The sequence below is a fragment of the Terrapene carolina genome, unplaced genomic scaffold (assembly GCF_002925995.2).
Source record: "Terrapene carolina triunguis isolate 2854851 unplaced genomic scaffold, T_m_triunguis-2.0 Scaffold789, whole genome shotgun sequence".
In the NCBI taxonomy this organism is placed as follows: Eukaryota; Metazoa; Chordata; order Testudines; family Emydidae; genus Terrapene; species Terrapene triunguis.
In genome coordinates, this window is record NW_020665140.1 from 2,375,616 (window position 1) to 2,387,749 (window position 12,134).

General features: G+C 37.3%; 1 protein-coding gene across 2 annotated transcripts in view; it reads right to left on the reverse strand.

Annotated features, from left to right (window-relative positions):
- PDLIM5 (PDZ and LIM domain 5) overlaps nucleotides 1–12,134 on the reverse strand; it is a 180,204-nt gene that overhangs the window by 84,912 nt on the left and 83,158 nt on the right. For both annotated transcript variants that reach the window (XM_026660499.2, XM_026660498.2), the window contains exons 3-4: nucleotides 3,304–3,346; nucleotides 1,589–2,031 (exon numbers count right to left, since the gene is read on the reverse strand). In XM_026660499.2, the coding sequence (XP_026516284.1) occupies nucleotides 1,589–2,031; nucleotides 3,304–3,346 (486 nt within the window). The remainder of the gene's footprint in view (nucleotides 1–1,588; nucleotides 2,032–3,303; nucleotides 3,347–12,134) is intronic.

Consider the following 12,134-nt stretch of genomic DNA (forward strand, 5'->3'; position numbering starts at 1 on the left):
TATGATGCATTTATGCTGCTCAAGCAGCCATCCTATCTTGACTGCTGAAGTGCTAATTCTAGGCCTGCAGCACTACTTCCCTGCAAGAGAGTTGATTTTGATATCAGTCTGTGTTTTTTTCAGTGCTAGTTACTGTAGCTGAAAGCCAGCTCCCTATATTATTCTTCCAAAAGCACCCTTCCTAGAAGTATATGGATGGTTCACCAGAGCACATTTAAGTCTCCTAGTATGGAATGAGTCTTCAGGACCGCCTGCTTTTTCCCTTTTTTAAAGCTGTGTGGAATAATGCCATCATCTGTTTGAAAGAGTCTTAAAATTGCCATGACAACAGTGTGATATAAAATGCATAAGGCCTGCATTATATAAATGAACATGTGGAAGAAATTTGTTTTGAAATAAAAAAAGGAATATATATATAATTTGCTCAATTATTTGTTCTTAAAGTGGAATAATTGAAACCATAGTGCTGTACTTTAGTTCAGACACAGATGTTTCTCTCTTTGTATGTTACTGCTCATGTTCAGCACCAAATTCAAAATGTACCAGGGGAGATTTGCATCAGGACTACATTTTTGTTATTGCTCTTCTAATGACCTCTGAACAAAAGTGGAATAATACTTATACTAGCTAGCTTTAAAAGTCTCTGGTAATGATTCAAAACACTTCTTGAACTTCACAAATTAAGTTAAGGTTGCAAGAAAGCAAAATAAGTAAAATACATTAAAACAACTGTTTCTTCAAAATGTAGCTTTATGGCCTTGATTTAAAGATTTGCTGGGCATCAGCAATACCAAAAACTATCCCGTTAGTGTCTTTAAAATGTTAAATCTCAGCAGACATATTAGTGAGTGTTTTAACTTTCAAAACACACTAGAGTTTGCCTTTTTGACAATTCTGAATTGCTAAAAATATTCGAACACTTGAATTTTAGTGCTGGCTTTTTAGATTAGATGGACACACTTCTGCGTAACTGAACTTTCCAGGAAAGTTGCATTAGAACCAATGAAAAACTAGATTCAGTTCAAATTTTATCTTCTCCCCATACCAACATGCTAATTTCCTGTACGTAGCAAATATAACCAGTTCTATATTTTGCCTTCTTTCCCAACCTCTGGATGAAATGCTGTAACTTGCACTATGTGGCCAGCCACTGCCAAGGTTATTCTTCCTTAGCGTCCTATTCCTGGTTTTCCCCAATTCTAGATGGCCCTTCTTGACAAACTGCCTCGCATTTTTTGGGTGCCTGCTGCTTTCTTTACCATGCCGGGACTGAAAAATATACTACTGAGCTTGCTATAAAGTTCAAAACGCATCCAATGAATGATTGCAACTGCCTTTTCAACACATCTCATATGGTTCAACTCTATAACAGAGATTATACTGCAGACACAAGATGCTTTTAGAAGATCCTCTAAGAAGCTCACTTTATACCTAAAACCAGACTATTCACATTTATCTTTTTCACAGAGATGTTCTGTGAAAAGAACCCAACTCTTCCAAGATGCGTTTTGTCCCCTTAAACACAGCCCAGTAAATTGTCTGGAAGAAAAGTCCCTCACAGCAGACAAAGTGCCCTGAAGCCACCTACCCATTTTGCTGTTTATTGTCAACCTGGCTCTCTTTGAATCCTCTTCTTTGTCCCTCTGCCACATCCTGGGCATTGTCGTTGGAATACGTGTTCAGGGTTGTATTGTATGTGTTGGGCTGCCATGGGACATTAACTGCAGTTTTAGCAGCATTCAGTGCAGGTGAACGCTGGTCAGTACTGGATTTGGCATTAACATGCAGTCCAGATGCAGTGAATGGGGGAGGCGTGACAGTGGCCAATGGTGGAGGGGAAGCACATGATGGAGCAGTCGCATGGGCTGGGGTGAAGGCAGATGACGGTGATGGAATGGAAGTGACTTTTGAGGAAGGTACAGCTCCAAATGGCCTTGGTGTCTTATTGTAGGCCATGTTCACTGTGGAAGTGACTTTGGGTGCAACAGCAGATGCAATAGGCACAGGCTTAACTACTTCTTTAGGTTCTCCCTATATGAAATAAAAACAAAAACACACAAAACACACCAACCACATGCAAAATCCTGAATACACATTTTCATTGGAAAGAGAGAAGGTAATTCCCTTTGATTCCAACCAAGACAGATGATATGTTTTATAGTAGCAAAACTTCACCTATACTGTATTGGCAAGAAAACGTATACATGACACATGCATTTTTGGGGAGGGAAGGATCCTAACATACACAATAAACATAGAAACCCTAGATAGTAGCTTCTCTTATCTCATGCAAGATATCCATGCCTCAATAAGGTTTAAGGATTAAACAAAAGACTCACTCAGATGTAAAGGCCACCAGATTACTCATATGTGGCCTAAAAGTTTGCTTAATAAATCCGCTTAGGTTTTTTTAAAATTCAAGTTCCATCTCAAATCAAATTCAATATACACTCACACACATATAGAACATTACATTTTATATCCTATGTAGCAATTTGCTGCTGTGTCAAAGGATATGGGGTACATGAAGTGGTATTTCAAGGGGCACAGCAGCAACCGGCAAACTGGCTGAAGAGGAACAAGCCAAACACTATTAAGGATATTATTTACTTCCGGGGTTTGGTGATGTGTGTTTCAAAGATGGAACAGAATTCGTCAAACGCTTTTAGGATCTGAGCGGTGCAGACTGTTATCATGCATCTGTCCTGTAAAGACTTCCTACCTGCCTCCATCTGGTTAAAATATTGGAAAAAGAATGTGAACCTAATGTTTTGCAAGGATTCTACAAAATGTAGAATATAGTCTTGCCAACAGTATTTTCCAACAGTGCGTGAACTCTGAAGGGCAATGTTCTCCACTACTGGAAAGCACTCTGATGAACTGTTCTATACACTTTATCAAGCTAGGCTCCTTTCAAGAGCACAGAAAGGTGATAGCTTCTATTTGGAAGAAACTACAGTGGTTTCTCCCTTCAGGATGGGGCGATGCTGCTATAAAGGCTATCATTAAAGTAAGAAAAAATAGTTAGAAAATAGGTGTTTGGGGAAGAAAAAGCTGGAAGGTACTATTTATATACGGCTTTTGGTTCATCACTGTACTGATCCCCAATTTTTTTTTTTTTTTAAGACCAATATCACTAAGAAAAGCACAGTGATTTCATGGTATACGAGATCTTTACCCTAAATATGTTGTGCTAAAAGAACAGATTGACTACTAGTGTGTATCAAGAATCGAGTGAAGGAAGTGCAGAAACTAGTGCGACACATTACATCTCTGGGTAGAAATTTAAAAAAAAAACCATACCTTTTGTACAGGAACAGGATCAGGCTTTGGTGCAGAGTGCACTCTAAAATAGAAAAAAACATGCACAAATTTAAAAATGCATGTACTTCATTGCTAGGTTACTGAAAATATACTTTAACAGGTAAAGTACTATCTATCTCCTCCCCCATTTAATGTGGGTGAATTTTCACTAACCTTAATTATTTTCTACAAAGAAAATGAAATTACTGGATTTGAACCCACAGTATTGCAGCTAACATATGACAAAAAATGAACAAACTGGATTCTCTTACGCCAAAACAACATTTAGGGCACACCAAAACAAAACAGCCAACCCTACATAAGAGGTGCAAGAAACTACAAAAGTTTCAATTAAGTTTCCTTCAGATTGAGCACTAAATGGCAGCCATGACTATTGTATGGACAGAAACGTCACAGGCTGCTGCAGAAACAACTTTATATTACCTCAGTATACATCTAATAAAGGGCTCATGTCTGCACTTAATGCGTCTGATTTTTCAACAAGAACAAGTAACATACAGAAGTCATTTTGATCTCTGTTTAAGTTTTAGATTAAACTACAGTCTTTTCAATGGCCATGAGCCATAATCTCAACAGTTTGCTTATTGTTTTCCTTTCCTTTTATATGATATTACTTCATTTAACTCAACTGCACCAGTCAGACTCTGTTTTAACACAGCACCATCCTTAGAGCAGTGCTGAAACACAAAGCTTCTTTTCACTAAAAAAAAAAGGGCAGTTCTGCTTTTGAAGGATTATAGCCAAATGAAGTTATTATTGGTACCTCATGTGTACTTTCAGGTCTTCCAAGATAAATTTAATATAACTCCAAGTCCTTTGCTGGTAGCAACAAAAATTCTTCCAAACGGATGCAAATGGCGGGGGAGGAAGAGATGGAAGGGGAGGGATGGTAATGGACATAATGAACAACATCCAAACTTTGTGATACTGAAGGCTGCACTGGCAACATGCAGGAATCTAAGGGCCTCACCTAAGGTGTCTGTGTCATAAAAAATATAAAATAAAATAAAAGTACATAACCATAATAAAATATTTGCATATATATGTACTGCAGCTTCCTCTAAAGATCACTTATTGTTTGAGTTCACCAAAATTACAAGATGTTGCTGAGCAAAATTAGCTTTTTTTTTTTTGCAGTTGATATGAAAGAATGGCTAATCACCATATTTTAAGACATTGTTGGCTGTATCTGGTACTTGAGCTGAAAAATTGGCACTTCAAAAATTATCTAGGGAGCAGCAATTATACATCATTCCAAATCATACAATCCTGATTTTCCAAAAATATTTGGAATAGGCTTTCGAATAAGGGAGGCTGAACATTACTTCTGGAATTCCACTGACTGGTGAAGAGTTCCGTTAATTGGTGAGCAAACAACTGAGGTTGCAATTTAATTAAATATCTGTTAGGCTCTCCAGATCAGCACTGTATCAGCAGCAGGAAAGTGTGGAGAGCCAGAAAGAGTTAAATAGATATTTCAGCTGAATCTATATAACTGATGCTTCCATTTAAGCCATTGACTTCAGGACTTATCACCTTCTAATAATAAAATTACTGTGTGCTAGTAAAGTCCTCAGGTAACAAGTGTGGCTTGTTACTAACTGGTACAAATGGAGATATGTGTATTATGCATATATGTTGGCTAAAGAAATATGCACACACAGAGCGAGAGAGAGAGAACACATTTTTTGCCCTTTGTCTTCAGCATTTGTTCATCACTGATGACACATTATGCACACTTCAATGATAATTCTGAACAGAGAGAGGTTTTTGTCCCTTTGGAGGAACAGGTCTGCTCTCCCTGTTTCCCACAGAATTTCCAGTCTATGAGACTACTGACCTCAAGACTTATAAAGCACTGGGGTGCATCATTAATCACTTCTGATTCAAGAGTTGTCAATTTACAGCAATAAAAGCAACAAGAGAACAAACGGCAACACACGTGGAAAGATTTCTTTTTATTATGACCATAGCTAGCATGAAACATAAATGTCATTCCATAGTTCAATAACTCTTTTTTATTGATAAGTGTTTGTTGAAAAATTGCTATAATCTAAGCTGCTCCAGCAGTCAAAAATGAACATTTTTCATTTTACAAGTTTGAGTTTTGTACCTAAAGATTCAGCCAAAATTTTACACTTTACTATCTCCTATTGTTAGACCTGGAAGTATCACCACATTCAAAGGGTGAGGAGTAATTCACAACACCACGCTGATCAGTCTCCTTCCTAAATCTCTCCTGCCAAAGAATACCAGAGTGGATGTACGTGTTTAGGAAAATGGGAAAGCGAAGAGACACGAACTCTCCCAACATTATAGTTACATTTGTATCATCCTTTCCTTGACATCCCTCTCCTAAAGTTTTCAGGAGATTATAACTTGTCAACTTTTAGACAGAGAAAAAAATTTAAATGACATTTCAGTTTCAGATACATTTATGCATACACTAGTCTGAAGTAGTACTTGCAAAGTGTTATTTCCTAATGATCTGCAAACCTATTTTGTCTTCAAAATGAACATGTTAAAATGCTATTTAAAAAAAACAAAAAACCCACAAAAAAACAACACACAAGTGAATTCAGTTTCTGATCATTAAAAATGTTCACAATGTTCTTTTAGCCTGTGGAGTCAGACAGCACACCATTATTTAATTTTACCCTAAGTACATTTGAGACTAGGAAATAAATTTGTGTTTCATGTTTCAAAGCAGTTTTACTTAGGTTTGTTGACTTCAGACCACAACCAGCTAAATCTGTGGTTTCTCCAAGATCACAAAGAAAATGCTCACCAAGCAAACTGAGCCACCAAGATGTGAATGAGAAAAATGTTATGGTGGTTATGCAAGTCAGTAAAAAAAGAAAAATTCATAATTTAGGGTGAAACGCAAAACGTTTCCAACACTTCGACCAAATGGAATGCTTAAGTACTTTAATAAGCACAAATGCTCTTAGTATTGTGACATATGCTAACGTATTAAAATAGTTTTAAAGCCTGTCTGCCTGCAGTATCATACGTGTCCCTTCTAGCTACACTTGATTTATTGCCTACTTTGCAATGTCGGGACTTAAATGCCAGTTTTACAGATAGCAATTCTAGTGGGTAAAGTGGGCTGAGGAGAACAACAGATCATCAAGGCTTTCACAAAACATTAAATACTTTTCTTGCTGTTAACCATTAAAAAAAAAAGTCACTTAATTAGGCTTGATGGTACTAATTTGAAAGGAAGGTCTCCTGGTCTCCTTTGGTGTAACTAAGGATGCCAGCTGATCAGAAGATGAGCCAATCTAATTTCCACAACAGTAGTAAATTTATGCCAGCTCTTGTTCAGTATATTCAATATAAAGACCACAAAACCCCTCCAAAATGTTTTTCTTGCAATAGTTTGTCACCATAACAACAATTATAAAATCAGAACACTTAGAGTGTTTTATTCCCCCTAAGTCTTGTTTCAGGAGATTTTCTGTACTTCCAGCATGACAGAAACCATATTCTACATGTTTTGAAATTTATACGTAAGCAATGGTCGAATGTACATACCTCAACATTTAGGAACACTTCAGTTCATATTTCTGCTCATTATAGATACATTTTGTATTTATGGTAAACCAAGAGGAATCTAATAAAATTTATATAGTGTAAAGGTACTATTATCAGGCCTATTACCAATCTGGCAGAGAATTTGGGGGACTTTTCCTTTAAATTTGCCACCACCAAATTGACCTTTATTCATCCTATGCTAACCTCAAGTTTTCCTCACTCAAGATATTCATTAGTATGAATCAGGAAAAAGTCAAGTTAGACAGATTCCACTGATACACACCCCTATTTCCACTTACCATTTGGGAGATTAAAAATGCAACTACACAAGGTATAGCTAAAACCCTATATTATTCTTAACAATTCACATGTTTAAATTGTGGACCAAGAGTTTACAGACATAAGAGGAGTCAAAGTGATCCTGGAGTCCAGAATGAAACAATAAAATAATATTTTTAAAATAACTAGATACCACACAAGTAATACTATGAATGTACTGCTAGTAAAGCAATTGTTATCCCCCCTCCCCCCCAAAAAAGGAAAAAAAATCCTGTGCTAAAGGATATTTCTATCACAGCTTCTAACTACCTTGGTAGTCTCCCAGAATACAGACATGTAGCCTTTGGCCCTAAGGTAAGGGAGCAGGATTATCCAAGATTAGGTCCAGTTATTCAGCCCTTGTGAGCCGCAACACCTATCTCTTCTTGAAGCAAGGTTTAACCTCAGTCTTTATAAACTCAGACAACCCATCTCTACCACATCAGATTTCTGTCATAATCTGACTTTGCTAGTTCAGAATCTAAGATAAAGAGAAAGTATTTGTTCTTCACCCTTGGTGAAGCCATGTAGTCAATACACATTTTTAAGACACCTGGCGGAATTAAACAGCTCAGAGTCATGTTGTAATTCTGGGTCTGACTTGTGGTAATTATTAAATAATGAAATGTTTCTAAAACTACAAGATTGCAAATCATCAACAAATTTGCCATTGCACTAACTATTCCTCCTGTATCTATTAAGTCACTTGCTTCTTCCAGTATAATATTTCTAGTGTATGCATTAGTCAGTAAGGATAGATAAACTGGCTCAGACAAAAGAACCACCTAACGTTCAACCAAAATATTAAAAACAACGTTGTTAAATTCATTTTGTATTTGTGAACAATATCTCCTTCCAGCTATATTTGAAAATACCACACTGCAGTATTTCCCCAATTCCATTCAGAATTAGAAACAACAAAATGCAACAAGAAAGATGTTGCCATATGGTATTTCCAGTCCTACAAGAATTCTCTTTTGAGACTTCCAGCCTATTTTTGCAGCCGCAAGAGATTTAAACAATTAACACAGGTTTTGGATAAGCATCTGAAATACTGCGTGTATACTAAAGAAAGACAATTAATCTTTGGAAACTGGCTCATCACTATTAATCAACCGATCTGTCAGTGCTGTTTATGTTTTGCAATGAAGTATCATACAAGCTGTGAAATCAAGAATTTCTGCAAATGCAGTGTAAGTTAATTGAATTTTCATATCTGCTTTATGAAGAGTATGTAGAAGGAAAAGAAAAGGTGTTTAAAATCGTACACTCAAATGTTCACCAAAAGGGGAGAATGTCAAAGATTTGAGAAGACCCAAAGCTGAACCAGTATTTTCCAAATTTCCAGGAGGGCTGGGTGACTCAATGGAATAATAAGAGGATGTAGTGTCTCCGTAAGACACCTGTTCAAATTTGGCCAGGTTTTTAATGACAAGTCAGTCCTTTCTGTCTCATTTCACTGGCCACAGTGAAGTGAGACAGTGATTTTAGCATAGTTCTTTGTGGAGAGACATCCACACCACAAAATTCAGTAGAGTTAGGACTGTCCCATCTCCATCAAGAAGTTTAGTTCTGCTTGTGATAGTGCAGTATGCCTTCAGGGGATAAATTACTTCAGTGTCCAGGTCTGGAAGCCTTTCTGCTCATAAACAATACATTCCGTTTAAAAATAAGTTTCTCCTGTTGTTTTTTTTAAACTATTTCAGTGCTAATTTGCACCCCTATAATAAACCCACCATGCATACAGAAACTTCTCTATCAAAGTTGTTTGTTCTTTTTCAGAAGAAGCTATACTCCATCTGTGTAAAAAGTCCATTTAGACCAGACCAACAAGATGAACTTTGTTTTATAAACACACGGCAAGCTGTTCTCATATGATTAATATTTTTATGACATTTAATGCAATTGAAAACTTTCCACCTTCCAGCCCATTCCAGCTAAATCCATTAAGCTGTTCTTCCCTGTAGAGGATATCTGGTAAATACTATTCTTTAAATTCTCATTTTATTCATTCCCTTTCCATTTATTTCACTTAAAAATGGATTAACACAATATTTAAAAGGTTCTGGCTATAGTTAACCATAGGGCTTTTCTACATTACCCGCTGGATCGACAGGCAGCGATCGATCCAGCAGGGGTCAATTTACCGCATCTAGTCTAGACGTGATAAATTGACCGCCAAGCGCTCTCCTGTCGACTCCGGCACTCCACCAGGACGAGGGGTGCAGGCGGTGGCGACAGGAAAGCATCCGCCGTCGACTTACCGCAGTGAAGACACTGTGGTAAGTAGATCTAAGTACATCGACTTCAGCTATATTATTCACATAGCTAAAGTTGCATAACTTGGATTGATCCCCCTCATCCCACTAGTGTAGACCAGGCCTTAGTCAGGAAATGAATAATTAAGGCTGAAACTGTATTATTGCATGCTATTGTCACTGTAGCATAGATAAACCACAATATGAAGGGCAATGAAGATTAAGCAATTTTATTATGTCTCTAACCTCAATAATTAGGCACAAGCCATTTGGTTAAGGATTAAATTGGATCTACAATATAGTTTACAGGTTTTACACAATATGAATCAGCCCTTAATAAATCCTCCATTTATTCAATATGCTGAAGATTTATCCTTCTTGCTCAAAGGGCACAAAATGCATGCAGGGTTGGAATGAGAAGATGCTTAACTGTCCTGTACAGACGCCATCAAAACAGAGCCAGATCTTCAGCAGATCTAAACTTGCAAAGCTCCATTCAAAACTTGCAAAGCTCCGTCCAGTCAAAGGAGCTACGCCAGTTTACACCAGCTGAGGATCTGGTCCATAACATTGCATATGTTTAAGTCCAAAAGCCAGAGAGAGACTTCAGAGTTAGCATCACACTGAGCTCATTTAAACGCCTCTTCTTTCAGTCTATCTGCACATTCATGAGAAGGCCACTCCATAGGTTTACATTTGAAGGTTTTTTGTTGTTGTTTTTAAAAGCAAAAGCTTGAACTCTGCTGAAATAGAGGCAAATACTCCACACCTCTCTGACAAAAAGTTTCCTACTTCCAGTTGCCATTTAACAGCCCCTGATTAAACAAGGTTCATACACACAAAATGTTAAAAATATAATTATTCAAAAACTTTTTACACTTCCTTTTAGGCAGGGCCGGCTCCAGGCACCAGCGCAGCAAGCAGGTGCTTGGGGCGACCAACGGAAAGGGGAAGCACGTCCAAGTCTTTGGCGGTGGGTCCCCGAAGAATGAAGCAGCGGCGGTAGAGCTGCCGTCCAAGTGCTGCCGATCGCCGCTTTTTCCCCCCCTCCCCTTGCCGCTTGGGGCGGCAAAAACGCTGGAGCCGGCCCTGCTTTTAGGCAAACATTTTAAACCTCTGGAAAGCCTACTTTTAAATTACAACAACGTGAAAATGGCAGAACTATTTAACTGGTGGACAAAACCAAGGGAATGTGCTTGCAGTCAGAATCTGTCAAGTTTAAGCCTGCTGAAAGATTTTAATGGCCAAATTATAAACGCTTAAAAAAATGGAAATGCTGACATACTACTCCAAGTTGCTTATGGGCCCTGTTCCAATATTGGCCTTTCCTACCACTACTTATAAAAGCCAAACCAGGCTGGAAAGCTCTCTGCATGATTCTAGCTTTTATTTCAATTCTGTTTTGCATGGTGGGGGGGGATTGGGAGGGAGACACTTCCTAAATGTAATCCTCTATAAAACATTTTTTGTCTGTCTAGAAATAGTGAAATATTGCATCCTCAAGATCAACCCATTTCCTGATCATCTAATAGCAATTCTTAGCATTATATATTATATCTCTGAGAAGCAACTGATGAGATCCTATAGGCAACTGCAATAAAAACTAGTATCTTAATAGCTTTGCCATTTTGACCTGTGCTTTGAATTTTCTACTCAGCTTTATTTTAGGACAGTGGTCAGTTGATAGCCAATTTACAGTGCTGTAGCTTCTAAAAAAAATGACAGGGTAAAAATGTTGAATATGCACATGCCAAACTATGACTTTTGCTATGGGTTATCTGAACAAAAACAAAATCAGAAGTAATTTAAAGCAAAGAAAAATGAGAAATATTCCATATATTTGTTATTGACCAAAAATCCCTTTATGTTATAGTAATAGGTAAAAAGTACTTTAATGGTTTGTATAACAGCTGAAATTATATACCATATAAAAAGGAAAAACAAAACATGTGTTATGGTTTTGTTTTCTGTTTATAAAATAATAATAAATAATAATACCTGGCTCTTATAACACTTTTCATCAGTAGATCTCCAAGAGCTTTTACAAAGAAGGTCAGTGTCATTATCCTCATTTTATAGATGGGGAACCTGAGGCAGAGTGGGGACCTGACTTGCCCAAGGTGACTGAGCAAGCCAGGCAGGGGCAGAGCCAGGAATACATGTGTATTATCACATGGTCTGAGTTGTCTGCCATATAACAACGAAATACGACGTTTGTCTTACCTGCTGTTTTATATGCCTACTCCTGGAAGTTATTCACTGCTTTAGTTATCTTGTAAAGACAAGCACTGAAGGCCTGTAACTGCACATTCCAGTAGTTTCAGTAAAACAGACGTCTATGGATGTATACATTAACATTTTTAAGGTCAGGGAATTTATCAGGTATGGCACATCCAAATTTGTGTGTCATACTAAATGTCTAAGAAGAAACCGTCAATTTCAAACCAGTTAATTATTTAAAAGAGTATAAAAGCAGTTTCAGGTACTACACCTACTATTGAGTCATCTTGCTTATTTTTTGAGGTTTTACAATCATGTTTTCCAATTCTTTTAAAAAAAATGTGTGTTTTGTTCTTGTTGCTCCGCGGAAGACCAACACAAATAGGGGAACTGATCTACTATACAAAGGTACAAGTGAAATCAACTATACACAAAGTGCTGCTCTAACGTGAAAAATAAAATTAAGAAAATACTATT